This window comes from Geotrypetes seraphini, chromosome 10, assembly GCF_902459505.1.
Source record: "Geotrypetes seraphini chromosome 10, aGeoSer1.1, whole genome shotgun sequence".
In the NCBI taxonomy this organism is placed as follows: domain Eukaryota; kingdom Metazoa; phylum Chordata; class Amphibia; order Gymnophiona; family Dermophiidae; genus Geotrypetes; species Geotrypetes seraphini.
The window spans coordinates 4828125-4851317 of record NC_047093.1 but is presented as its reverse complement, the minus strand read 5'-3'; the positions used below and the strand labels follow the sequence as shown (position 1 = coordinate 4851317).

Below are 23193 nucleotides of genomic sequence, written 5' to 3'. Positions count from 1 at the left end.
TTAAATCAGTAGGGCAGTTCTTGTGTTCCTCAAGGATGGGTTTGGTAGAGGGGGGTTTATGAAATATCTGCCTGAGCCTGTAATTCCATATTTCTCACTGGCTTCTGACTGAGCTTCAAGACCAGTGAAGGATTCTTCTGCCTTGAAAATAACACAATCAAGACCACAGCCTTGCATTAAAGACCTTATGATCAAGTTTCTCAATGAATCTTTAAAACAATCCAGAAAGGTAACAAGCCTGTTTTAAATTAGGTTTAATCTTCAGTGTTTAACATGGGCAGGCTCTAGGTGCCTGCAGGAACTTATGAAAATATATTACCCAACAGAGAATGACTTTCTACACATAAGCAATCCTTTGGAGTTGAAGGAGCCAGGCTGTGGGAAGATTTCCTCTGGATCTGAAGCATATACAGTGCTGTATATCATTTAAAAGCTTGGTTTTATGAGTGTAGGGAAATGCAGGCAGAGCTGATGCAACTGGTGAGACAGGAGTGAAGTAAACGAAGGCTTTTCCTGTCTGTTTCAAAGTTTGTGACCCAGTAACAACCATTGCCATCTCCTCTTCAGATGTGTGTGGGGTTAGGATTCACTTTCTTAAGTGAAGGGTAGTGGCAGCTGAACGTTAAAATTCTGATGTGAGAATTCCTTTTGTCTAAGAGCCCTTCTCGTCATTCCTGCAAATGGACTAGCATGGCAATGACACACCTAAGTATGAACATTGGTAGGACATTTTTTGTTTATAACCCTCTTTTCTGGCCAGGGATGTGGGGCAGACAGCTGTAAAGTACAAGTCCTAGAACAGGGGTGTCAAAGTCCCTCCTTGAGGGCTGCAATCCAGTTGGGTTTTCAGGATTTCCGAATATGCATGAGATCTATTTGCATGCACTACTTTCATTGTATGCTAATAGATCTCATGCATATTCATTGGGGAAATCCTGAAAACCTGACTTGATTGAAGCCCTAGAAGGATTGTTTTATTACCTGGGATGACATAAGGATGCACTTCCAATTCCCACTTCTGCCTGCTCTGTGGATCAAGGTTGGTGTTAAGAGTGGGTAAACAGGGCAACCTGCCTGAAGTTGAAAAAGGGACAGACTTCAAGTAAGCTTTGGGTCCCCCTCTGTAGTGTCTGCCCTGCGCTTCATCATGCCTCATATCGGCCCTGTAAGGGAGCAAGGGCTGGAGTGTGACAGACCTTTCCTAACACAGATAAGCATAGTAAGGTGTGTGTGTGTAGAGGGGGGGGGGGCAGTCTGCCCTGGGTACCATCATGGTGGAAGCGATGGCACCCACTCTCTTCTCTGCACCCCACCCCCCATGCCCCTCTTAACATTCCTGGAGCAAGCAGGAACCCCACTCTGCTGCACGTCACAGTTGGCTCTTCCTCTGTCACTTCCTGGATCTAGAAAGTGACATCAAAGGAAGAGCCAATGCTAGTGTCAGCAGCAGGTTGGAGTTGCTGCTCGTGCTGGGAACATTAGAGGTATGGTAGAAGGGACATGGGCGCTTGTGGCACCAGGAGTGACTCTCACTCTCACTACACAACTGAGAGAACTGCTCTAATTTGTAGATGAGGAGGTCGCTGTGGGTGCAGGTTGAGATCGGACTCTTCTTCTTCCTCCCTTTTCATTTTATCGGTTGCTCTGGGCACTCCTCAGAGTGGCCCTATATTAGAATTTGTGATACAAGTATAAGTGTGTTTGGTCATTACAGTATTTTTCTGCTGTCTTTTGTATTGATTTCTATAACCTGAGGACAAGTGAATCTGAGGGGATGAGACAGGCCAGACATTCCCCTTCCTCCCAAGAGGAGACTGTTTCTCTTAACCTGGTCCAGGGCTATCTAAGAACCTCACCTTTGATGCTGGAGAGACCAGGCCTCCTGCGCTCAGATATGGAAGGCACAGAACTCTCCCCCTCCCCCTTCCATAAGAGAGAAGTTGGTGAAAGATTAGAGCTGCTCATTTAGCATGTTTTCAACATAATTAGCTTGCATTAATAATTTTAACATGCTAATTGCATTCCTCCTCCCCTTCCTCATGAATTCAGCACCTTTTCCTTCATCTTCCCTCAGCCCCCCTCCTCTTATCTGCAGCTTTTCCAATCATCTTTGCCAGCATCAACAGCAGCAGTGCTAACTTGCTGCCCAGAAATTGCATCAGAGGGGCAGGAGCTAGCTGCGGAAAGGCTCCTGTACCTGAATGCAACTCAACCTGAGTTACTCCTGAGCCCAAATCCTCTCCCCAATCCCCTTCTGTTCTCCTCTCGCCAAACCCTGCAATGCCAGTTCTTCTGAGAAGCACATGCAGACCCTGAAATACCATTAACCTACAATGGGGGAAGCCACTGCTTGCGCTGGATCAGTGGCTTGGAATGCTGCTACTATTTGGGTTTGGGCCACATCTGGATTGGCCTCCATGAAGACGGGATACTGGGCTAGATGGACCATTGGTCTGATCCAGGAAGGCTATTCTTATGTTCCCCCGACCCCATGTTATACTGGTTCTTAGTCTGAGCCAAATGTCAGGAAGAGACTTCTCTCAGCCCAGATTGAACATCTGGAATGATGGAGACTAGACAGGCCAATCAGATGCCGGGCTAAGGCGCGTTAAGCGTGAATGTTATAACAGCAGTTGAACAAATTTAGGCTAAGTGTAAATGCACATAGTCGCCTGTGCCCTCCCCCACCAATGGAATTTGACTGCAATTAAACATCTAATTAATCTATTAAAGTTTAGACACTGCCCCCACAACCTTTGCAACTAGTTGGAAATTTGGCCATACAACTTTCTCCAATTGGGAGCTGGGGACAGTGGATAGAGAGATAGAACTTCCCACTGGTATCAAATTATTGCCCCCTTAAATACAGTTTTTTATTTAATTTATTTATATACCACTTATATTCTAAGTGGTTTATTTCCCTATCTGTCCCGGTGGGCTGAAACTCTATCTGATGTACCTTGGGCAATGAGGGGATGAAGTGACTTGCGCAGGGTCACAAGGAGCAGCAAGGGATTTGAACCCCCAGCCTCAGGGTGCTAAGGCTGTGGCTCTAACCCCTGCACCACACACATACATAAGGTCATTCGTAAACTGCCCTCAACGGTGCAAAGTCCATGGCTACCTCAGCCACAGGCTTCACACTAATACTGGAAGCAGAAATATGCCCCTCTTTCTCCGAGTACAGCACAGATCTGGAATTGCTCCTTCAGCTGGTCATTTTTCCCTTGGAAAGCAGCTGCGTAGATTTGAAACAGAAAGCCCTGCCCCAAAGAGACTCTAGAGAATACAGCCAGAAGTACACTGAAGGTAAGCAATTTCCAGACAGCCCATATCTGAACTAAAACACTTTCAAGTAGGCCTGGCAAATCCAGGTTCCTAGAGCGGAACAGAGGGAGGGGGCAGGATGTTATAACTAAGATATTTTCTTTGTGACGTGTAGAGAGAGACCGCTGTGTTGTGTACACACCTCCAAAAAAAATCCTGAGAAGGGAAAGAGGGCAGGAGGAAAGACGGATTCTGACGTAGGGGAGTCACAAACATTCAGAATACTGGACTGGGATCTAAGTGGGACACAGAATTGGAAGCTTGGTCTTGCTTTCTTGACTCATGGCTTCCTACTATTAGATTCCACATCTAGAATGGAGAGAGTGCAGGCTGTAACTCTTAAATAAATGGCAGTGAGGACAGGGAATACCTTTTCTGCCTTTACGTACAATTCGGAGAGCTGCGTTAGATGGGATTGCCAACAGAAAACCCCCCGGATACATTGCCCCGCCTCCAAAAAGCGTAATTCTTTTTTCCCGATCCCCAGCACGCACGGATGTGTATGATGTCATCCTCGCATGCTTAGTGGCCATAGCTCAGGGCTTTCCAAAACCTAAATTGCTGGGTTTTGGAAAGTCCATCCCTCTAAAAAGAGGACATGTCCGGGTTTTTTCGGACACCTGGTAACCCTAGTGTTAGAAATCGTTGCCGGTTGGGAGGTTACCTCAAAGCACCTGCCCTTCCAGCCCTCTCCTTCAAATGGAAAGGATTACACATCTGTTTAAAGGAACCTCCCTGCCATGCTGCTCCTTGGTATAATGAGGCTGACACAGGACACTTTTTAAGAGTTATTCCATTTATAGCTTCTTCAGAAGTGGCCACTTTACCATCAAACAGCAGCGACAACGCAAAATTAGTATAAAACAAGCACCAACAATGCTGTGTTACCAGCGTCACGTCTGCCCTCCCTCGCCCTGGCCCGCAGGGATTCTAAACAAAATCCTAGTATATAGAAACTTTACAGAACACAAGCAGGCACGTAAGGTAGCGTCAACAATACGTGAATGAAACATCCCCCCTTCTCAGGGCTGGACCCTCAAACCCACTCGGGGTGCTCAGCACTGCTGGCATTTTCACTGTACACAATTCCTCCATCTAGAGAAGTCCTTGAGGTTTTTTTTAGCTGTGTCACTCGCAGCCCAAGAAAACAGACAAGGAGTTTTCAAGATATTTGGACCTCTAGTCTTTTCAAATTAAAAATATATATTATCTATGTACATTTCTGGGCTCCTCTTTTCTGATTCAGCCTATATTAATACAGAAAGTGCCGAGGTCCAGACTCAGGGCTTTTGGTTTGCCGATGATCAGCGACTGCAAAAAACTTCAGAGATACCACAGCCCGGATTCCTCGGTCAGCTTTCTGTGCAGCAGCATCTCCCTGATCAAAAGGCAAAAAACCTTGTAAAACCTGAACAGAAAAATCCGTTAGACAACCCAGGCCCACTGAGAACTGCAAGGTGAAAGCAGCAAATGCTAATGTCGCTTTGTCGATGACACCTTCTTCTTGCGGGCGGCTAACATCTCATAGAAAGGATCCCGGCTGATAGCTGCTCTGGAAACAACAAAGCAGACACAATGGATCAACACACACGAACATCCAGAAAGCCACTGCAGTTTACAGGTTACTAACCAAAAGCCCACAAGACTTCTCCTCACATTACACTGCCTCTATTCCAGCTCTGCCATCCTCCACCCCCCACCAGCAAACAGGCCCCTGCAGCGGCTTAACCCTTGAACATCAGAAAAAGAGAGTTCCAGCAGTCGAAATAACTTTTCCAGTTCTGTGAAACCAGTCTGCCTTCAGGAAACAACTGCTCAGTTGCCAGTAGCCTCTCTCTGAGCTTCACAGAATATCCCGGTATCTATCTCGCCAGTTCCTCTCCAGGCTTCCAGAATATTCTGGGATGTAGCTATTATTCATGCTTATGATCACTTACTTTATGCATTTTATCCACTCCTCCTTCTCCTCAGGGGTAGGAGCAGAAATTCGATATACTGTGTGGTTGCCCTCCACCACCCGTCCATCAGCCTCCGTCTTACATGCTTTAATAACCTGGTCCTTGTTATCTGGGATGTAGAGTTCAAAGCAGTTCTGAAAACAAGAAAGAAAAAGGTAATTGGGAGCTAGTGACCCCATCTTCAAGCTAAGCACTACACCCTCCCTCCCTCCAGCAAGGCCAGATACATTTCCTTTCTCTTCCCCAGGAGCACCAGCACTGGCCACTGAGATTCAGGACATAGGAAAGAAGGGAGATGCTCTGGGGGGAGCACACGAGGGGGGCTCCCCCAGCAGCACACTTGCCAACAGTGTCAGTGAGGGGAGTGTGTGAGCACCCTGTATCCCATTCAGTGCCAGGATGGGGCAACCTGCACATCCCTGGAGGCTCACAAGTACTGCTTCACATTTCAGATCAGTGGAGGCCACTGGAATGAGGGGAAAGCACAGGAAGGCAGCCACATAAGTGTGTGTTGATTAGGTTGGGAGGGTAAGAGTGGAAGAACAGATGTGGAGATAGAGGGAAAGGGAATAGGAACTTGTATACCGCCTTTCTGGGGCTTTGGCATTTCAAAGCAGTGGGCACTGGAAGATTAAGTGACTTGCCCAGGGTCACAAGGAGCAGCACCGGGATTTGATCTCACAACTTGAGTGCAGAGGCAGCAGCTCAACCAGTTTCCTTGTGCCATTGGAAACAAAGTCTGTGAAGGGAATGAGAAAACAGTGAAAGGGGAGGAGGGTACTGGGAATCTGGGTATGAGGCAAAAAAAAGGGCTAAGCGGATGAGGCAAGAAACACAGAAAGCTGGCACTGAGTGGTTCACGCTAGAGCACTGTTCTTCAACCGCAGGTCCGTGGACCGGTGCCGGTCTGCATGAAATTTCTGCCAGTCCATGCAGGGCCAGCGAGATGGATGAACTTCAATTTCCTGCCAGTCCGCACAGGTCCGGCTTGATCAATGAGATGTAATTTTCAGGTGGTCCGTGCAGGACCAGCGAGATGGGGAGCCTCTGACAATGGCTTTCTCCCCTCCCAGCAGCTCTCCTTACTTACCAGCGCAGCGATTCACGAAGGCAGCCTTGGGATTTTTGCTGAGTCATGGCCGCCTCTGATGATGCAACTTCCTCTTTCCTTAAAGGTGGCGCGACCCATCAAAGGACCTGAGGCTGCCTTAGTGAATCGCTGTGCTGGCAAGTAAGGAGAGCTGCTGGGAGGGGAGAAAGCCACTGTTAGAGGCTGGGAAGCTGCTGGGCATGGTAAAAAAAAAAAAAAGGGACAGCTGCTACTGGACCTGGAGAGAGGGAGGAGAGATGCTGCTGGGAGGGGAGAAGGGAAAGGAATCTGGGAAGCTGCTGGATAAGGGAAAAAAAGGGACAGCTGCTACTGGACCTGGAGAGAGGGAGAAGGAGATGCTGCTGGGAGGGGAGGAGGGAAAGGAAGCTGGGAAGCTGCTGGACAAAGGAAATAAAAGGGACAGCTGCTATTGGACCTGGAGAGAGGGAGAAAGAGATGCTGCTGGAAGGGGAGGATGGTAGGGAGAAGGAAACAGCTGGCAGGGAGATTAGAGGAGGGGAAGGGGAGAGACAGGAATAAGAATGTAGAGAGATTGATAATGGGAAGGGTCAGCAGAGAAATAAGCAGAGAGGGACAAAGATGCTAGATCTGGTGTAGGAGAGATAAAAATGAAGAGAGCAGTGAAGCTGGAATGAATCATGTAAAAAGGAGAGAGGAGGCGCAGTCTGGATGGAAAGGGGAGAGGGGCATAGAAAGAAGACAGATACCATATGGAAGGGAGAGGGCAGACAGTGGATGGAAGGGGCAGATGCTGGATTGAAGAGACGGCAGACGCTAGAAGGAAGAGAGTGAAAAGAAGATGAAAGCGGAAACCAGAGACGATAAAAGGTAGAAAAAAAAAATTTATTTCTATTTTGTGATTAGAATATATCAGATTTGAAATATAAATCCTGCTAGAGCTGGTGTTAGACATAACTGGGGACTGCAAAGTCCAGGCAGTGGCTTAGGGTTCTCTCTGACCAGGGGGGAGTTGCCCTAGTTGCACTTCCCTAACATTATTCCTGTCATGTGTGACTGCGGTATTCTGTTACATGATATTTCTGTGTAGCATTATGTAATAATTTGGCTTATTCAGTTTTCTTGATAGTAGAGGGGATATATGTGAAGGGGAGGGGAGACAGGGGTTTTGTTGATCCTTGCTCTGTATTATTTGTATTTATAAAATGACAATTGTACAGAATATTGTTTCTTTTTATACTTTAATAAAATACATTCAATATAAAATCATAACTGAGGCTTGTGTGGATGGGATCAGATGGTTTGCGGGGACCGAGCTCGCGGAGACAGGGTGGAAACAGGGTTTTTAAATTTTAGTCCTAGTAGTTTGCCAGTCCACAAAATAATTATTTTATTTCCGCCAGTCCATAGGTGTAAAAAGGTTGAAGAACACTGCGCTAGAGGGCAACTGAAACCAAACCAACAACTGAAATTTGCAATTTGGGTTTGGCTCAAAACAAAACCCAAGAACTCCCCCCATAAGAATCACTCTCAGAGCCCCCTGCCCGCCCCCATCATGATCACTCTCAGCACCTGCACCCACTCACCATCTGCCATTGGAGACTGGAACCAGCTTAAGCAAAAGCCATCTCAGAATGGCTGCCAGGACTTCCTATGGAACTGGTGATTTCAAAGGTATGCCCAGTAAGGACCTTTGAGTAATGGACGATTGTGGTGGGTAGACAGGTGTGGAGTGGGCAGAGGGCCCTGGGAGGGTGGAGAGGGGGTGAGAGTTTCAGATTTCAGATGAAAATGTATTGGCATTTTTGGCCAAATCCCGAACCTGGATTACTACTGTATAATGCACTCTACAGTGGTCCAATTACAAGGATTTTGCATCAGCTCCAACTGACTCAGAAGGTTGTAAGTGAAATGACCACATCACAGCATTTCTGTCAAAACTTAGCTGGCTACCAGCACACACAGGGCTAAATGTAAAACTATATCTGATCTTCAAGGCCCTATTTGAACATGATCTCCCTCTACATACCTCCAAGGTCCTCCTAAGGAGCATAGCTAGCCACATCCCCAGCAAAGGATAATCCCTGCTGTCCCTGAAAGGCTTCACAAAGCAGGTGAAAGCCTGGCTCACCTTCCAAACCTTTCACTGAAGAAGCAATTAATTAGCTAGTCTCACAGGGACTAACACCGGCTGCACAAACTAGCGGGATTTTATGTGCAATTTCAGTCATCCTCATCACTCTCTATACATTCCACCTCTGCTTGCTCCCTTTACTGTCTGTTAAGATGTTTTCATTGTATTGTGTTGACTGATGTAAGTAACAGATTATGCTATGTATCCTGTTTTACAAGATACAAATACTCCTTGTTCATTGCCAATGTCCAGGTTATGCCCTTTATATGCGCTTAGACTACTGCAACTCGCTACTCTCAGGCCTTCTGCTTAGTCATCTCACTCTCCTCCAATCTGTCCAGAATTCGGCTACACGACTCATATTCTGGGAGAGCTGCTTTACTCATGTTACCCCTCTCCTAAAGTCACTTTCCATCCATTTCTGAATACAATTCAAACTCCTCTTACTGACCTATAAATGCACTCACTCAACTGCCCCTCAGCTGGTAAGTCGTTCCTTTCTGTGCCCTTCTCTTTTGCTGCCAACTCCAGATTCCATCCCTTCTGCCTTGCTGCGCTCTATGCTTGAAACAAGCTGCCTGAATCCCTATGGCGGGCTCCGTCACAGGCAGTGTTCGAGGCCCAGGTAAAAGCTCACCTCTTCGAGAGTGCTTTCAACTCTTTCCTCTCACCTTCTCATCCCCAGCCCTATATCTTGTGTCTGTCTGTCCAAGTTAGATTGTAAGCTAAGCTTTTCCGAGCAGGGACTGTCTATAAATGGCAAAATGTACAGCGCTGTGTACGTCTTTCAGTGATAAGTAGTAGTAGCAGTAGTTATACACTGCTTCGGGTGACTTTTTTCATAAAAGACCAGTGGGAGAGGGGCCAAATTTAAGACCTGCACAGGGGTCCAAGTACTCACCACTCCTGCCTCTGCATTTGGGAAAATGTCAAAAGTTCTCTCTTAAAATGAAAAGATGTGTCAAGTAGAAAAAGAGGTTTTAAGGAAACATTTTCCAGGTAGGTGATGAAGAATGAGAAGCTGTGCAGAAGCCCAGGGAGGGAAATCTCATGGGGCTTATGAGGACACAGGGGAACCATTCGGTGTTCGAAAATATGACAATTGCTCACTGGCTTTTTGGAGTCCTCCACCTCTCTGATGCTCAGGTTTTCTAGAGGAATGATTCCCCGAGGTTCCTTATCCTGGAAGTATACAAGAGACACATTACTCTGCATAGAACAAGCATTCTCTGTCTTGTCTTAAATGGGCTGATGCACGTTTGATTTTCCTGTGCTAGTCTTACTCCTGATGGGAGTACAACCCCTGCATTGAAGAACAGGCAATTGGGCGTGCAAAATACAGGTAAATCACTGCTTAAGAAACTGCTCCTGTGAAAACACAACTTTTATATGATCTAGGGTTTTTTTTTTTCCTTTTTTACTCCTTATAGAACTGAAGCTTTATTCCAGGTAGAGTGTGAGGAAACCCCCCCCCCCTTGACCTCACAAATGGCCCTGTTGATCCCCTGGCTCGCCCATAACTGACTGAGGTGGACTAAGTGCCCCCACCCTACCCATATACCTCTGAGGCAGGTGCAAGTCGTACCCCCAAGTTTAGAGGAGTGAGTGTTAGGGGAGTAGGGAAGGTAAGAGAAGACCCATCAGGGTCCCCTGAGGGGTTTTTAATCATCTCCTTTCCTGTCAGGAAGGAAGAGGTTTACTTGTGATGCAACCAAAGGCTACACCTCTCTGTTGCTAGTGCGCTGTTTTTCTCAAAAGGTGCACTTTATAACACAGTAGTGATTTGCATGCTACTGGTTTACTGCTCTGGGACGAGTGCCGGAACTTACTTTAACACCAACACGCAAAGAAATGGGTTATGAGAACTGACAAAGATGTCCACCAGCTCAACGAACACCTCTGCTTGACTTGCCCTTTATATGCCCGTGTTACCCAAGTCCCCACCCCCTAAACTGCCTACGGGCTCTGTACACTTCTCCTTGATGATCATTTGTTAGCCTTTAATATTGTACCTAAGTTCCCTCTGTTAGCTCGCTCTCTGAATCTGTGTTTGTTCCACTGTTACCCACCCTGAGCTTTCTGCGAGGGCAGGAAATAAACAGAAATACATTTCCGTGATCAGTATAATCGGATCTCAGAGAAAAGCAGCAACTATTCACAGAAAGGCCCAAGATTTAAACATTGTTTTTACCCAGTTCACCATTTCAACCAGTGAAATTAAAATGATTAAACCATTTAAGCTAAGGGGAGTCAACTAGACTGGACTGAAATAAACTACAGAGGTTACAAAAATGTCCAAAGCAGACAATATCTAAGCAAATCTCTTTTCTGCATATTCACTGGGAATATTCTCAAAACCTGGATTCCTCTGGTTTAAAGGTTCAGCAGAAGGAACAGTGAGAGACCTGCACACTGCCCAGCAGCCACCCACCCACCCACCCAAATGGGTTAAGCGAGGCCCAATTCACCCCTGAGAAGACAGAGCCAACCAACGTTAAAAATTAAAACACTCACTCACCAGCGAGCTGTGTCATTTCTACTTCTTTAAGCCCAACCCATATGAATGCGGTGAACACAGCAAAAGCATAACCAGGGGCTCCTTATCACACACACACTTTCATGCATCCTGAAGAATCGCCTCCTGTCACTCACCGTTGTGTACTCAAAGTAGTAAAGACAGTTATCTGTCAAAATGAACCAACGTCTCTTCCAGGTCTTTACTCGACCACCTGCAGTGCAGAGAAACATATTAAGACATACACAACCCCCCCAGCATTTACTTCTGATGGAGACAAAAGGGAGATGGGGGTAATGAGAGGGACAAAGGACTGAGGGAAGAAAGAACATGAGATAGAGGGATTCGGGAGAGGGCAGTGCTGCAGTCAGGTAAAGGGGCCTAATAAAAAGCAACCTTCATATGATTCTTCAAACTCAAGTGCTACAGCTGAAGCATTGCAGAAGCAAGCAGAATCTGTCTGCGTGAGGGACTCTAGGGTTGGGGGCAGAAGGGGGACAGGCAAGATTCTGGAGGTAGCAGGCAGAATGGCTGCACATCAGCAAAGCAAGAAAACAAGTGGATGTGGAAAATGTGTCTTCAGGAGGTGCAGCTAGGAGAACCCCCCCACCCTCCCCCACTTACAACAGACCAACTAAGCAAGTGGTGTCCACACTCAGTCCTTGAGGGCCCAAAACGGGTCAGGCTAGCTTAATAAAAATACATGGTTCTGGTGCTTCCATTGCATGAGCTTTTCAATGCTTCTTTAGGGTCTGGATTGATCCCTGAGGACTGGGGGAATGGTGGATGTGGTCCCTTAGCAGAAGGAGGAGGTTAGGAATTACAGGCCTGTCAGTTTGGACAGCAGGAAAGGGACTTGTCTATCGCCTTTTTGTAGTTATACAACTACAATTAAAGCGGGTTACAGACAGGTACGTTAAGCATTTTCCATATCTGCCCCTATTTGTCCTTGGGTCAGCCCTCTTAACATCTTTGAGGGTTATATTGAGGAAGGACCATCTGTAAAGGCTTCTCTTTTCGCAGATTATGCAAACTCTATAATAGGATAGACACCCCAGAGGGTATGGATAGCATGAGGAGGCATCTAGAGAAGCTTGAAGAATGCTCCACATATTGATAACTAAGGTTTAATGCTAAAAAATGCAGGGTCATGAACTTGGACTGCAAAAATCCAAAGAAACAATACAGTACAGGAGGTGAAGTACTTCCTTGGACAAAAGAAGAGCGTGACTTAAACGTCATCAAATCGGATGATCTTAAGACTAGCAAAACAGGTAGAAAAGGCAACGGATGCACAGAGAGACGAATGGCCATTAGGAAAAAGGAGGCCATAGTGCCATTGGAAAAGTCTCTGGTGAGGCCCCACTTGCAAGTTGATGGCGTCAGTTCAGAGGGCTGCTACGAAATTGGTTAGTGGTCCCTGTCATAATGCGTATGGGGGAAAGAGGGGCTATGACAGACATTTAAATATCTCAAATGAAGGAAAACTCCGGAAGGAGAGGACATAGGCTCAGGAGTCATCTAAGGAAATACTTTTTTTACAGAAAGGGTGGTGGATGCATGGAAAAGTCTCTTGGTGGAATTGGTGGAGACGGACTGTTTCTAAATTAATGAAAGCGTGGGATTTTTCAGGGAGAACAGTAGATAGTGGATGGGCAGATTGGATGCAGATCTCTCATGTATAATCATTACAGATATCCTGAAAATGAGACCCGTTGGCAGCCCTAGAGGACTGGGAGTGAAAATTGCTGACGGTAGATTCCTAGAGATTGGCGGTAGATTCCTAGAGAACTGTACAAATAGCTGCCAGTCCTTTGGGATGAATACTACAAATTCACAGACACCTAACTCCAGGGTAGGGTAGGGTAGGGTGACTCCCGTCCCCCCCCCAAAGACACCTCCTATCCAATCAGTGGTCTGGACCCAAAAGATCCTCTAGCTACAAACCAGATACTGTAAGCCCTCTGTTATCCCCACATTTCCACCTGCATCCCCTTGAAGAACAGATTCAGTCTAAACAAAATGCTCCAACCCACATCCATGCTGAGACACCCCCCAAATCCCTCCAGGGGTGTACAGCCTGAGGCCTACTTTTCCAGCTTAAACAGTTTAACCCCTTGGCCTTCATCCCCAGTTCTTGAATATGCATGAGAGAGATTTGCATAAAACAAGAGGTACTAGGCATGCAAATTTGTACCATCCATATTCATTAGAAGTATAGTGGAAACCGGACTTGTTGGCAGCCCTTGAGGACAGAGAAGACCAAGGGTTTAACCCATGATGAGAAAGGCAGGGAGCTTTCTTTAGAGAGGAATCCATGGTCACATTAAAAAGAAACCACAAATCATATCCCACTGATGTAACAAGAACAGCTGCCAGCATAAGAGAGTGCAGACACACTGGTATTCTTAGCACAAAGAAACAACGGCTAACGAGGAAGAGGCAGACAAACTCAGTAGTTAGAACAACAGTCCCCAAGAACTCCAACCTCACCCCTCAAAAACACCTGCCTCCTCCATCAATCCTATCTTCCCCCTCTGAACTTGCTGGTGCTTCTTTTGACTCTCCCCTGATTATCTAAAGAGCAGCCATGTTGGCTAATGTATCTCAAGCACTGTTCTCACTCTGAATTGCTCTGTTGACCTAATGTTGGTGATTTCATCAATGTCATGATGAGCTAGATCAGATCCAGAATGGGTTAATCTATTTTCATTAACCTGGCATTCTCTCTGCTTTCTGCACCTTGGGTTCAGGGTGTTCTGACCTATTAGAAGCTCAGAGCATCCTGACCAAGTGTAAAAAAAAAACCAACGGTGGGGGTGTCTTTATCTATTCTCTTTCACATCCAACTGCTGATACCATGGGCTGAGCTGAAAAGGCAACCCACTTCAGAGGGAGAAGACACCTGGTATGCAGGTGCCTGCAGGAGCTACAGAGGAGACCACCTGACATTCCCCTCTCACCCCGACCAATTTCTTAAGGATGCTGTGCTTGTCCCATCCTGGCCGTTGTTCACACACAACATTACCAAGAGCTGACCAAAGGAGGAGCCCTCAGCACAGATGGAACACCTTTGAAGGAGCAACTGGTTGGTTATGCAACCTTGTAAGCTGGACTGGGTTTGGGGGCAGCTTAAACAAACATAAGCAAAACCCAGAAACATAGAAAACAGTTCTTGCTTCTCAAACCAGGGGTTACTGCGATGGGTGCTTTATTCTTATTACAATATCCATGCAAGTGCATAGTAAAGTATAAATCTTGTAATTACGTATTTTTTTGAACCTTCACAACTAACGGGCTTTCTCTCCATGAAACATCTTGAAGGGGATATAGTAACAACTTAATTAGATTTCTCCTGTGAATCACTTTCAGCTATCCGCCTAATTGATAAAATTGTTATATTCATTAGTTTTTATTTTTCACTCAAGTTTACCATCTTGGATCTTAAATATGGGATTTTAAAATTGATTAAGCAAATGAGTAATTCTCTAATTTTGTATTTAGTTTCTTTTTTTGTAATATTGCTGATTGTCTTGATCATATTCTGAACAAGAAGTTATTCTTGATAATTTTCAATAAAATAAATAACTAATTTAACCCCTCCCCCCAAAAAACCCAAACAAACATAAGCAAAGCCATTAAGTATAGCTGAATTTTCTGTGTCCTAGTAAGAAAGGAAGGATACTTTGCAAGGTGATAGAGTTTCTGAACCGTTTGGTTTTGTATGTGTTATTTATAACATATTTCATTGTTCAGTGAATGGTGTTTTCTGAATTTTGAACCATTTTGGGGGACCCTTCAAGACGGGATATAAGTGTAAAGACAGATAGCTAACTAAAGCCAATATAACTTTTATGCTTTTTCAGATCATTTATGAATAACTTGACAGCGTTGGCCCATTCCAAGACACCTTTCTGCCTTTTCCACTATGAAAAATCATTTAGTATACGTCCCCCTTTTTTTCTAATGTTTAGCTATTGATCCATTAAGAGGGAAGTTTTCAAAGCCATTTATCTATGTAGAGAGCTACATAAATGCTGCCCACTCTACTTGTGGGTACAGCTAGGCCCGATGCTCACACAGGAGATGTTCCTGGAGCTGGGGTCAGGAAGGGATTGTTACAACACACACACTTTTAGGAGTACATGCGTTTTGGTTCAAAAACGGTGGTGCTAGTGACTGTGGGGGTCTTTCCTTTGGAAAACTTGAAAAGCAATATTTATACTTTCGTTCACTTTGAAAATCAGTAAAACGTAACTACGTTGGAAAAAGAAAGTTTACCCTCTAAAAGGACAACTTTGTTTCACTAATAGTCTTTAATGAAGGATCTAATCAAGAGATTCAAAGAAAAACCCCTAATCCTATTAACTGGATCTTCTTCTGCCTTTAAAGAACTCCAAAAGAAGCTGTGCCAATCTTTTCTCAATATCTTCCATTTATCTATGCGACATTTATAAAGAACATGATCAAATTAGCAGTTTAATGATTCTAATAGAATTAAGACCTATTATTCTAAGTTCCATCAGTCACCTGTAGAGACAGCACAGTTACTTACCGTAACAGGTGTTATCCAGGGACAGCAGGCAGATATTCTCTACATGTGGGTGACGTCATCCACGGAGCCTCGACGCGGACAGCTTTTCAAGCAAACTTGATTGAAGATTTCAAGTTTGCTGATGCTGCACCACACATGTGTGTGCCTTCCCGCTCCACTAAAGGGCGCATCCCTTCCTCGTGGTCTTCAGTTCAGATAGCTAGCAAAGAAGCCAACCCTGGGGAGGTGGGAGGGTTGCGAGAATATTCGCCTGCTGTCTCTGGATAACACCTGTTACGGTAAGTACGGACAAGCAGGCAGCATATTCTCTACACGTGGGTGACCTCCAAGCTAACCAAAAAAGGGACGGAGGGAAGTTTGGCAATTTAGGAAAACAGATTACGCAAAATCGACTGGCCAAACCGGCCGTCGCTCCTGGACAAAATATCCAGACAGTAGTGTGAGGTGAAGGTATGAACCGAAGACCAAGTGGCAGCCTTGCAGATCTCCTCAATTGGCGTGGACCTGAGGAAAGCGACAGAAGCCACCATCGCTTGGACTTTATGTCCAGTGACCCGACCATGTAGCGAGAGACTAGCCTGAGCGTAGCAGAAGGAAATACAAGCAGCCAACCAGTTGGCAAAGTGCGCTTGGAAACAGGACATCCCAACTGATTAGGATCAAAAGACAAGAAAAATTGAGGAACCTTCCGATGAGACTGGGTGCGTTGGAGATAGAATGCCAACGCCCTCTTACAGTCAAGAGTATGAAGCACCACTTCACCAGGATGAGAATGGGGTTTAGGAAAAAACATTGGAAGAACGATACTGATTAAGGTGAAAATCTGACACCACCTTAGGCAAGAATTTGGTATGAGTGCGGAGGACCACCTTGTCATGATGAAAAACAATAAAAGGAGGGTCCAACCAAAGCCTGCAGCTCACTAACCCTTCGAGCAGAGGTGAGGGCAAGCAGGAAGATCACCTTCCAAGTAAGGAACTTCAGATGAGCTTTGTCCATGGGCTCAAAAGGAGGTTTCATCAATTGAGCGAGAACTACATTGAGATCCCAAACCACAGGGGGAGGCTTGAGAGGAGGATGGACATTCAAGAGACCCCCTCATAAAACGAGAAACCAAGGGGTGGACAGAAAGCGTCTTCCCATCCAGCTGCCGATGGAAGGCGGCAATCACACTAAGATGTACACAAACAGAATTCGTCTTGAGGCCAGACCGAGACAAATGCAGCAAATAATCCAAGACCGAAGGTAAAGAAGCAGACAAAGGTTCCACCCGATTCGAAGCACACCATGTGACGAATCTAGTCCACTTCTGGGCATAACACTGCCTAGTAGAAGCTTTCCGAGAAGCCTCCAGAACATCCCTCACCAACTGGGACAACTCAATGGAGGAAGTTAGGTGGAAAGGAACCAAGCCGTCAGATGTAGAGACTGCAGATTGAGATGCAACAGTGAACCCCGACTCTGAGACAGCAGAGAAGGAAACACAGGCAGAAGTAGAGGATCCCTGACACTGAGTTGAAGAAGCAGGGAAAACCACGGCTGCCGAGGCCACCGAGGAGCGATCAAAATCATGGAGGTGCGAGCAGACCTGAGATGGACAAGCGTCCTCAGAATCAATGGGAAGGGAGGAAACGCATACAGGAACCGTCCCGTCCAATCCAGAAGGAACGCATTGGTCTCGAGACGATCCAGGGAGAACACCCTGGAGCAGAAAAGAGGCAACTTGTGATTGAGGGGTGAGGCGAAGAGATCTATCTGCGGAGTCCCCCACTGAAAAAACACCTTACGCAGAGTCTGGGAATGGAGAGATCATTCATGCAGCTGCAGGAGGCGGCTTAACTTGTCCGCCAGGCAGTTGTGCTTGCCCTGGATGTAAACCGCACGAAGAAAGACGTTGTGGCGTAATACCCAATCCCAAAGGCGCAGAGCCTCCTTGCAGAGAGACAGGGAACCCGAACCCCCCCTGCTTGTTGACGTAATACATCGCCACCTGGTTGTCCGTGCGTACCAGGACCACCTGATCCTGAAGCAAATGACGGAAGGCCACCACCGCATTGTAAATGGCCCGAAGCTCCAACACGTTGATGTGGCAACGACGGTCCGCACTCGACCAAAGGCCCTGCGTATGCAGACCGTTGAGATGCGCCCCCGAAGCACACGCCAAGGAGTCCGTGGTCAGGACTTTGTGATGCTGAGGAGCGAGAAAGAGCAACCCTCTGGAAAGATTGGAAGAGCTGGTCCACCAACGGAGCGAGCATTTCAAGGAGGGAGTCACCGCAATGTGATGAAAAGCGGGATCCCGATCCTGTCGCCACTGAGGGACCCTTAGATGTAGTCGCACGAATGGTGTGACATGCACAGTGGAGGCCATGTGTCGCAATAGGACCATCATCTGCTTGGCCGAGACCGAAGCTAGCAGGGAAACCTGCTGGCTCAGCTGCACGAGCGTGGCCTGCCGAGGAGGCAGGAATGACTGGAGGCGAACCGTGTCCAGCACGGCCCCGATAAAATGAAGGGATTGAGAGGGGCACAACTGAGACTTTGGGAAGTTCACCTCGAACCCCAGACTCTGAAGGAAGGTAATAGTCTGATGGGTCGCTGAAATAACCCCCTCTTTCGTTGAGGCCTTGATCAACCAATCGTCGAGGTATGGAAAGACCTGAAGGCCCCTCGACCGCAGAGCCGCCGCCACCACCACGAAGCACTTTGTGAAGACTTGTGGGGAGGAAGCCAGTCCGAACGGGAGGACCCTGTACTGCAGATGCAGGTCCCCGACCTGGAAGCGAAGGAACCGGATGAATCGGCATGCGAGTATAGGCCTCCTTCAGATCGAGGGAACACAACCAGTCCCCCCCTCGTTCATCAACGGGTACAAAACAGGGAGCGAAAGCATCCTGAACTTTTCTCGAACCAGGAACTTGTTCAGCTTCCGGAGGTCCAGGATAGGACGGAAGTCTCGGTCTTTTTGGGGACCAGGAAGCACCTGGAGTAAAAACCCCGTCCCCGCTGACAAGGGGGAACCTCCTCCACTGCCCGAAGGCGAAGAATGGCCCGAGCTTCCAGAAGGAGCAAGGGAAGCTGCGCCCGATTTGAAAGAGACACGACAGGAGGACTGTCTGGAGGCAACTCCCGAAAGTTCAGCGAGTACCCCTCTCTGACAACGTTGAGGACACAAGCGTCCAAGGTAATGCGGGCCCAATGGGGGTAGAAAGCCCGAAGACGGCCCCCAATAGGAAGAGGGGCGAACGTCAAGGCAGCGGGGGCCAGCCTCCTGCTGCCCAGCCAGTCAAAAGGACAGCGCGGGCTTAGACACAGCCGGGGTCTGAGGTTTCGGAGGAGCCTGCTGCTGCTGCTGGCGCTGAGGAGGAGGGCGAGAGAAGGCAGGGGTAGACTTTTGCGGGTACCGCCGGGGCGGCAGCCGATAAGCCTTAGGAGAAGTGGGCTTCGGCTTGGGCTGCACCAAAGAGGCAAAGGAACGCTTGTGCTCCGAGAGGCGCTTAGTGGCCGCCTTGATCGAGTCGTCAAAGAGTTAATTCCCCAAACAGGGAAGATTGGCCAAGCGATCCTGCAGATTGGGGTCCATATCGACGATGCGGAGCCACGCCAAACAATGCATGGCCACCGTAAAGGCGGAGACCCGAGAGGAGAGCTCAAACACATCGTAAGCCGCATGGAACATGTGCAGATGCAGCAACAAAAGAGAGTCCACCACCTGCCCAAACTCCGCACGGCGGTAGACGGGCAAGTCACCCTGAAAAGCGGGCAAGGACTTGACCAGGACCTTAAGATACGAGGTGAAGGTAAAATTATAATTTAGGACCCGGTTGGCCATCATGGAGTTTTAGTAGAGACATCTGCCAAACTTATCCATCGTCCTCCCCTCCCGGCCAGGTGGGACCACCGCGGAGATCCTGGAGGGATGACTCTTTTTCAGAGAAGATTCCACCAGCAGGGACTGGTGGGAAAGTTGTGCCTTTTCAAACCCCAGACAAGGGACGGTCCGGTATCTAGACTCCATTTTGGACGGAATGGCCGGGACCGCATAGGGGGTCTCCAAATTCTGGAAGAAAGCCTGGCGCAGCACTGGATTCAAAGGGAGCTGCAAAGACTCCCGAGGAAGACAAGGTAGGTCCATCTCCTCCAAAAACTCCTTGCTGTATTTTGAGTCGGACTGGAGTTCGAGATGGAGCGCCTTCCCCCTGTCCTGAACAAACCTGGTGAAGGAAGATGGCTGACTGTCCGACCGGCCCTCGGGGGTGGTCGAACGAGACCGAGGCGCCGCTAAAAAGAGGGAGAAGCCTCCCGAGAGTAATGCGACGGCCTATCAGTGCCCTGTCCCGAGCCCCAAGATGCCCTGCTGAGGGAATGGGGCAGGGTTGAGGATTGCCGACGCCTCGAGGACGGCTAAGGCGAGGACCCTGGGGTCCAAGGCACCGAGGTCCTCCGACGCTGAGGCGACATTCCGCGGGAACACGGGAAGCCGCGGTCTCCCAGAGCGGAGCCCCGGACCGGGAAGGTGACTTAAACAACCGGGGATTGGATAAAGACAACTCCGAGACCCGGAGATCACTGGCAGGGTAACCACCCGGGGACCTACCCTGCCTCGGGGGGGGAAGTCCCGGGGCTGTTTCGCCGAACGACAAGACGGGGTCGAGGCACGCCTCGACCGGCGCTTCGACCCCGAATGCCCCGAGGGCGAAGAACACCTTGAGAGTCGAGAAGAGTCCGAGGAGGGCTGCTGAGACCGATGCACCTTGCCCCGAAGGGCCTCGACACTACGCTCAGGCTGGTCCAGTGCACGTGAGGCCAGGGTCAAATGGGCCAAAGCCGAGGAGAGCTCCGAGGATATCATAGCCCTTAACATCTCCTGGAACACAGGCACCGAAAGCATAGAAGGCATATCAGGTGCCAAGGTGCATTCCACCGAGGGCGACCTCGATGTTGAGTATTCCCTGGAGGCGGAAGCACGCTTTAAGGGCTTGGCCAGTCTCGACAGGGCCAGTGGAAGAGCACTCCCACCATGAACGGCCGGAGACTCCAAGGTTGGCTTCCTCGTCAGCGCTGACCCTGAAGAGGAAGAAAGAGGGGACTTACCCGGAGCTGAGGTCTTCGAGGCCGAGGTCGATCCCTTTGAGGCCGAGGTCTTACTCGGGGCTGAGGTCTTCGAGGCCGAGGTTGAGGCCGGGGCCGAGGTTGAGGCCGAAGCCGAAACCAGGGCCGGTTCCACAGCAAAAAGTTCAGCCATGCGGGCCCGACGACGTTGCAGGGCACAGTTCTGAAAAGTCGCACACCTGGGACAAGCGTCGGTCGAATGGTCAGCCCCCAGGCACAAGATACACCACCGATGCGGGTCGGTGATGGACAGCAGCCGACCGCACTGGGTGCACTTTTTAACCCGGTAAGAGGCCGGAACATAGGAAAAACAGGCCGCAGCCGAGCGAGGCCCAGCGGCCATGGCAACCCGGGAGCCCCCAGATGCCGAGTCCAAAAGAGGATTTTTTTTTTTTTTTAACGATCTAATGAAGGCAAAAAGGCGCACAGCGACTCCTAGACAAAACAAAGCTGTGGTGCTAGAAAGGCACGGAACACATGGAGAGAAAAACAACAGGGCTTTCTGGCTCCGCGGAAAACTAAGAACTGAAGACCACGAGGAGGGGATGCGCCCTCTAGTGGAGCGGGAAGGCACACACATGCGTGGTGCAGCACCAGCAAACTTGAAATCTTCAATCAAGTTTGCTTGAAAAGCTGTCCGCGTCGGGGCTCCATGGATGACGTCACTCACATGTAGAGAATATGCTGCCTGCTTGTCCTGGGATAACTATTTAAACAGGGAAGTTACACTGCTAACCCTCCTCTCCTCTGGCATTGAGCTAGTTTTAGTAGCTGTCAGTAGCTTAAGGGGGCTTATCATGTTTCTATGTAAGTAGCTGTGCAATTTCATATTTAAACTGCTAGAACCACTGGGTGATTGCCATCTGGTTCTGATGATTTGCTACTTCCTAAATTATGAATTGCTTTAAATTACCTGTCCCCTTACTTTGAAGTAGTTCTTCAAATTTACCTCTTGATTTAGGAATTTCTCTGTTATTCTCTTTAAAATCAGAGAAATGAAATGAAGAAACTTGATGGTAGATAAAAGGCCAAATGACCCATCCAGTCTGCCCATCCGCTATTGGCTAGTACAGAGGACTGTGCATCAAGAGACCCAGGTTCAAGTCCCACTTCAGCTCTATGATATGGATAGGCAGGCTAGATAGGCCAATATGGTTTTTATCTGCCTTCATGCAAGCAATTGCTTCAGTTTCTGCTATGGACTTTTCTACTAAGTGCCTTATAATAACCCTGTCAGGCAACAGCACCACTGATTCTGTATTAGACTTTTATTTCTTTGGTATGATAAATGATTTCTGACCTTCCCTATCTTAAACTTTGATATTTAAGCTATTAAGGGCATCCTGTCTCCAAAAATTGCCAATCTAGGTCATATGACAGAATTGCTCAACCGATGATTCGAATGGGGAGCTTCCTACCCTGTTGCTCACATCCAGAAGAGGTGGCAATTCCTATGTCTATCAGGCAAGACCCGCCCTCCAGAGGTTCGGCTACACTTTTTAACCCAGCAAACTATTGCAAGCCTTGACTATGTCTTTTGAGAGAAACTGCCAGTGTTTATTACAATTTAATCGCTTGTTCTCCCCTGTTGCAAGCAATGTACAAAAAAAAAAAGAAAAATGAATGAAAATCCCCCAAATCAAAATTAAATAAACAGCAATGATATCTTACAGTACTTTAACAAGTCAACCTATTCAGGAAAACTAAACAGCAAAAACCTAAACATTTAATAGTCAAAACAATTTGTCCTTTAGATTAGCAGATCCTGAGAATTGTGCCAAATAATGTACAAAAACCTTACCATGTGCCTTTAAAACGAGCTCCCTGAAGGCCAGATGACGTTTGACTTTACCAAAAGGTTTCACGATTTATGGAGTCTAGAATGAACCCTTTGGCATTTGTATGATTTGACCTTTTAGTACAATGCATTTTATTAATGGCTTCCCATTCACACCTTCAAAACTAAAACACAACAAATAAGATAAAATGAAACCTTTTTATTGGAGTAACTTAGGCCCCTTTTGATCAAGCTGGCCGCTGCAGCCGAAGTTCCAAGGCTCACAGAATTCCTATGAAAAACCCCTAACACGGGCCTAAGCACATTATTTGGCTAACTTTCAAAGACAGAAGCTTCTTATTCAGTTGAGAAAAGATAACAAATATAAGAATTTTATAAGTGTAACACAGCTGTCGTCTTTTCCGCATTTCTGATCTGAATAAGGTGATTAGTTCATAGTTCAACAAAAGGGATCATTTTATCTTCTTTATTTCCTACACCATTTAGTGCGGTGGGCTGAAAACCAGGGAACTGGGCTTGATTCCCACTGCAGTTTCTTGTGACTTTGGGCAAGTCACTTAACCCTCCAATGCCCACTAGGGACAGAGAAAATAAAAATGTGAACCGCTTTGGCTGTACAACAAAAAAGGAGGAGATTGAATTCATGAATCCACACCGGCAAAAGAAAGCACAATCCAGGCCAGATTTTCTCCATCAGGCCATGCTTACTTATCCAGTCATTTTGT

General features: G+C 47.4%; 1 protein-coding gene across 3 annotated transcripts in view; it reads right to left on the bottom strand.

The window, feature by feature from the left end:
- Nucleotides 1–4193: 4193 nt before the first annotated feature.
- The window catches only part of CYTH1 (cytohesin 1), a 90243-nt gene continuing 71243 nt past the window's right edge, over nt 4194–23193 (bottom strand). For 2 of the 3 annotated variants that reach the window (XM_033960188.1, XM_033960191.1), the window contains exons 10-13: nt 11141–11219; nt 9599–9670; nt 5265–5419; nt 4194–4879 (exon numbers count right to left, since the gene is read on the bottom strand). In XM_033960188.1, coding sequence (XP_033816079.1) covers nt 4801–4879; nt 5265–5419; nt 9599–9670; nt 11141–11219 — 385 coding nt within the window. In that variant the 3' untranslated portion in view covers nt 4194–4800. The remainder of the gene's footprint in view (nt 4880–5264; nt 5420–9598; nt 9671–11140; nt 11220–23193) is intronic. The other variant, XM_033960190.1, reaches the window with a different exon arrangement.